General features: G+C 39.6%; 1 protein-coding gene across 2 annotated transcripts; it reads left to right on the top strand.

Annotated features, from left to right (window-relative positions):
• Positions 1-360: 360 nt before the first annotated feature.
• Positions 361-5311, top strand: LOC122019680 (putative disease resistance protein RGA1). 2 transcript variants are annotated; one of them, XM_042577139.1, is made up of 3 exons: positions 361-396; positions 470-4360; positions 4846-5311. In XM_042577139.1, exons 2-3 carry the CDS (start codon positions 500-502, stop codon positions 4939-4941), a joined length of 3957 nt encoding a protein of 1318 aa, XP_042433073.1. In that variant the 5' UTR covers positions 361-396; positions 470-499; the 3' UTR covers positions 4942-5311. The 2 variants fall into 2 exon arrangements, with proteins under 2 accessions (XP_042433073.1, XP_042433072.1); XM_042577138.1 differs by lacking the exon at positions 361-396 and having other exon boundaries at positions 403-4360.
• The last annotated feature ends 240 nt before the right edge of the window (positions 5312-5551 follow it).

The following is a 5551-nucleotide window of genomic DNA, read 5'->3' on the forward strand; positions in this document are numbered from 1 at the left end:
TTGGTCCAATATTTGTGGATCAAAGATGATTCATTGTATGAAGATTATTATATCAAAGGTCTATACTAATGGATCATTTCTTGATCCGCATGTTACGAATTAGAGGATTTGTTATCAGTCGGGTGAGGACGGATCAGGACGTTTTGTTTTAATTTTTATTTAATTAGCTGAGAAAAATAAAATAAAATAAAATAATCTGGCTTGTGCGGTCAGGACTGAGTCAATGACGAGGCCGGCACTTTCAGTAATTATAAAATTTAGATTGCGTTCGAATTGGAATTCAGTTTGAGAATTTTTAATAAAATTTTTATTATATGGATTCTTTTGCTCCAATAATTGTAGCTTCCTCTTCGCTTCCTCTCCAATAATTGTACCTTTAACAAAGTATCTTGACTTGTAAGTGAGCTCTTCCGCTCCATTCTTTTCTCAGTACGCTTTGTTTGTAAACTTGTCTTCTTTGTTTCCCAAGGAAGAAGGAAGCATCAAACAGCTAGAAATCATGATTGGGAGGTTCGCGCTGACAGCCTTTGGATGGCTCGCGGAGAGCATCGTGAGTGCCTTGGTCGGGAAGGCCGTCAATCACGCTGTTCAACAGTTCGGTGAGCAGCATGGAGTTGAAGATGACCTCAAGAAGCTGAAGGATTCTCTCGCCAACGCCAGGCTGAAAATCAGCACCATCGAGAACTTGTGGCTGAAAGATGAGTTCCTGCAGCAGAGAGTGAAGGACTTGCTGATAGACCTCAAGAATGCTGCTTATGATGCTGATGACTTACTGGATGAATTCCAATACAGAATTCTGAAGCAGCAGATCGAGCAGCAAGGAGATGAGGCTGGTAAACGAGCCTCGTCTTCCTCCTACTCTGCTCCCCCTCCAAGCAAAAGGACAAAAACTTCAATTGCAAGTTATACCAGTGACCTTTTCAGAAAAGGAGATGATGATGATGATGATAATGTGCAGAAAATCAGGAAAATAAAGGGGAGTTTAGATGACTACTCAGCTGCTCTCGAGGAAATTTACAGTTCGCTAGGCGCAGAAGATGATAGAGGAAATAAACAATTAGTGTCCCCGGCGAGCCGGCAAACGAGCTCCTTTTCGACTGAACCTCAATTGTTTGGCAGAGACAAAGAGCTGCAAGAACTCAAGGATTTGTTGTTCAAACCAGCAGTTGCATCTGAATTTGGCCAAAGTGGAGTTTCTGTTTTATCTATTTATGGTATGGGAGGGATTGGGAAGACCACTCTGGCTCAGGAAGTCTTCAATCACAGCAGCGTGAAAAAATACTTTAAGCTCAGAATTTGGGTTTGTGTTTCTGAAAATTTCTGCACAGATAGGCTGACCAGAGAGATTATAGAGTGTGCAACCACGGAGAAGTGTGATCTCACGAATTTAGATACTCTTCAAAAGATTGTCAATGAGAAGATCACGCCAGAGAGATTTCTTCTTGTATTGGACGATGTGTGGAACGAGGACAGGCACAAATGGGAGAGCCTCTGTGCACCATTGAGGTCTGGAAAGCCCGGTAGCAAGATATTGGTAACAACTCGCTCTAGGAAGATTGCTAAAATGGTTGGTGATGTGGATGTCATTCATCTGCAAGGTCTGGATGAGGAGAGCTTCTGGGAATTTTTCAAGAAATGTGCATTTGGTTGTTCAAATAGTGGATTTCATCATCCTCATATGGAAGCCATGGCGAAGAAGATGACTTGCAAGCTCAAGGGATTGCCGCTTGCAGCAAAGACTCTAGGAGGGTTGTTGAGCATGAAATTGGATGAGCAATACTGGGAAAGCATTTTAGATAGTGAAATATGGCAGCTTCCCCAAGAAGAAAATGGGATTATGCCAGTGCTACAACTGAGCTATCAACATCTCCCTCCTCATCTTAAGCAATGCTTTGCATTTTGCTCCTTGTTTCCTAAAGATTATAGGTTTTATGAATCTGACTTGATCGGTATTTGGATAGCAGAAGGATTTATAGTGACTCAAGGAAGTACCAGAATGGAGGAGCTAGGGAGCAACTACTTTCATGAGTTAGTTAACAGGTCATTCATTCAAGAGTCAAAGAGTGGAGGATTTATAATGCATGACCTCATACATGATCTTGCAGAACTCATATCTGTGGGTGAATCTTATAGGATTGAAAAAGGCAAGTTCCATGACATTCCTAGTACCATTCGTCATCTTTCAATATACACAAATGAAGAAGGTATTGAGACCAGACTTTTAACAGAATTCTCTCATTGCGATAAATTACGGACGATGATGTTGATAGTAGAAAAATTCTCTTGGAAGAACTTTAATTTTGATTGTGGTGTTTTGGAAAAATTAAAAAATATTCATGTGCTTGTCTTGAAGAATTGTTCTTTGAAAGAACTACCTGATAGTATTGACAAGTTAATACATCTCCGCTATCTTGACTTATCTCAAAATGATTTTCGAAGGTTGCCTGAGTCATTATGCGACTTGTACAATCTGCAGACATTGAAATTAGATTGTTGTTCTAACTTAGAAGGTCTCCCACATGGCATGACGAAATTGATCAACTTGCGGAACATTTATGCAGTAGTAAACTTTATTCACAAGATAGCAGAGATCGGAAAGCTTACTTCTCTTCAAAATTTGTATGCTTTCAAAGTGACAAAGGATAATGGACACAAACTTGTTGAATTAAAAGGTTTGAACCAACTCCGGGGGTTTCTATGCATAACAAATCTTGAGAATGTGGAGAACAAGGATGAAGCAAATATTGCTAGTTTGAAGAGTAAAGAACACCTCGATGAGTTGGTGCTAGAATGGACATCTCTGCAAGAATCTGATTCAGACGTTAATTTGCACATGTCAGAGCATGTGCTTGAAGGTCTCCAGCCGCATCACAACCTACAAAGTCTGATAATCAGAGGATATAATGGAGCTAGACCTCCCAATTGGCTACACGAACAAGTATATTCTAGATTGAAAGCTCTCAAACTTGAAAATTGTAAAAGGTGGAACGATCTATCAGCTATTGGGCAACTATCACAATTAAAGCACCTCTTCCTTGTGAGAATTTCAGTCCAGACCAAAAATATACACAAATTGTTCGATCCAAAAGTATGCCAGTTCTTCTCCCAACTAGAAAAGTTGGTACTAGAGGGTATTACCATGTTGGAGGATCTCCCAAATCTTGGACAACTTCCATGTCTGACATCTATTTGCATTGAGAATTTGCCGGGAGTGAAGATGATAGGTGAGAAATTCTTTGCCACGACAGAAGAAGGCAGTTGCTTTCCTAGACTATGTACTCTCCGTTTCATAGAAATGCCGGCATGGGAAGTGTTCTACGGCTCCGATGATAGAAATCTATTTCCTTGCTTGGAGGATCTTTATATTTCAAATTGTCAAAAGCTGAAGATGTTACCTCCCCTTCCTCCTTCAATACAATGCGTAAAATTAAATAATGTTGGGCTGGTAGATTGTCCAAGATACTGGAAAGCAATTGATGAATGTAGCAGTACAACTAATTCTGTATCTCTGAAGGATTTGGCCATTTGGAATTGTCCAAATTTGACAAGTCTAGAACGAGGGTTACTACCACACCATCTTCTGCAGATTCATATAAAAAAATGTGAACAATTGTTGTGGGTGCCAGTCAAAAGGTTGAAAGAACTCGCCTCTTTAAGGTCATTGTCAATAAAAAAGTGCCCGAAGCTCATGAGCATGACACCAGATAAGTACATTGATTTCCAACTCCCGCCATCAATTACATACCTACGTTTATCTGATTGTGGAAATCTTTCCAAATCACTGCCTGACTTGCTGCATAACCTATTGACTCCCTTGTTGATAAGCAAATGTCCCAATCCAGTTTCTTTGCCACTAGAACCATGGCTTAGAGTGATTGATCTAGAAATCGAGAAAACAACAAACAACCTCCAGTTCTTGAGGATTAAAGGATGCCCTAACCTTCTACTTGAACTAACAGATAACTTGGCAGGGTTGGAGTTAGAGATTAATGACACAGCGTTAATGAAACAACCACTAATCAAAAAATTACTATCATCTGTCGGTAAACTTATAATCTCATCCTCTTGTGAAGCGGTGATGTTCGAGGGGGAAGATCAGGAGTCATTGCAAAGCTTGACATCGCTCCAGACATTATGTTTCTCTGATTGCGAGAATCTACAATCCCTGCCAACAAAGTTGTACACCCTTACGTCCCTCGAGAATTTGTGGATTTCTAATTGCCCACAAATTCAGTCTCTGCCTGAGTGGTTACCGCCTTCCCTCGAAGATCTAGAATTTGAAGATTGTGATCTGGCACTGGAGCAAAGACACTTGGCGGAAATTAAGAAGTTCCGGCTTATTCCGTTATCATTAAGAGAGGTAAAATCACGATAGTATTTATTTTCTTCTGCAGAGTAATTATACATTTGCTATTCATTGATATCGCTGCCCAATACTTTGCTTCAGAAATTAGTGCCATATTAATTAAAAGCTAGAAGGAGATTGATCTTTCAGTATTTCTGCTATCAACCTTGTCAAATCTTCAGATGCTATTTTAACAAAGTTCCTGTAACTTGTTTTTTCTTTTATTCTGAAATGATTCTTTTTTTTCCCTCGGATAAAGTAACTCATTTTTTTTATAGCATCGTTTAGGGGTTTTTTTTTTTTCCAGAGCTCCGAATATTTTGATACTATTTTTAATAATTTTTATTTTTTTTTATATATTTAGGATATTTTTAATATTTTATTTTGCAAATTAAGTTTTTGGGTTTACACTTTTGAAGGTTGTCTTAAATAAATTTTTTATTTTTGGTCAAACTTAGGAATTGTAATTTTTCTTCGTTTGTCTTTTTGTTTCGCTACAGGAGGAGGAGGACGACGACGAGGACAAGGAGGAGGAGGAGGAGGAGGAGGAGGAGGTCGAGGACGAGGAGGAGGAGGCGGGGGTGGATGCGATCTAGAAGAACATTGCAGGACGATAGGATGTCGAGGTGCAAGGGGCGTGGAAGCAGAAAGGTCCCAAAGGGTCGACACTGACGGAGAACGTTGGGGTTGCCGATTGAAAAGGAGATGAAAGCTACGGGCTGAACCAACAACGTGGTTGCTTGTCCGCCTTGGCTCTTAGATCCTCCGATTTGAACTAGCAGAACCATTTGAGGCGGCGACGAAATCGTTGACAATAATAGAATCAACGAGGCCATGTGGCCGGGAAGAGAGATGAAACAGAAATTGTCATCTGAAAATTTGCTATTCTCTAAACGCTGGTAATGGTCAGCCTCACTCAAACAGTAGCTATTTAGTTGAAAGATTGGAAAGTGCTAACGGAGTACCTACGATCGGAGCATGTGGAGTAAAAAAAATTAAAATTTTTAGAATTTTGACAATTGACCAAAGGGGCACTTCCCAAAAGATATATTTGCCAAAGGACAACTGATTCCCATTTTACATCTCCTGTCAATGTGGACAGATCCTTTAGATCGATGGTCCCTTAATATGAATTGATGAAATGAATAATCTTTATTCATAAAATAGATAGAAATCATTCATCCTCATCAATTCATATAAAAAAAT

This window comes from Zingiber officinale, chromosome 9A (assembly GCF_018446385.1).
Source record: "Zingiber officinale cultivar Zhangliang chromosome 9A, Zo_v1.1, whole genome shotgun sequence".
NCBI classification, from domain to species: Eukaryota; Viridiplantae; Streptophyta; class Magnoliopsida; order Zingiberales; family Zingiberaceae; genus Zingiber; species Zingiber officinale.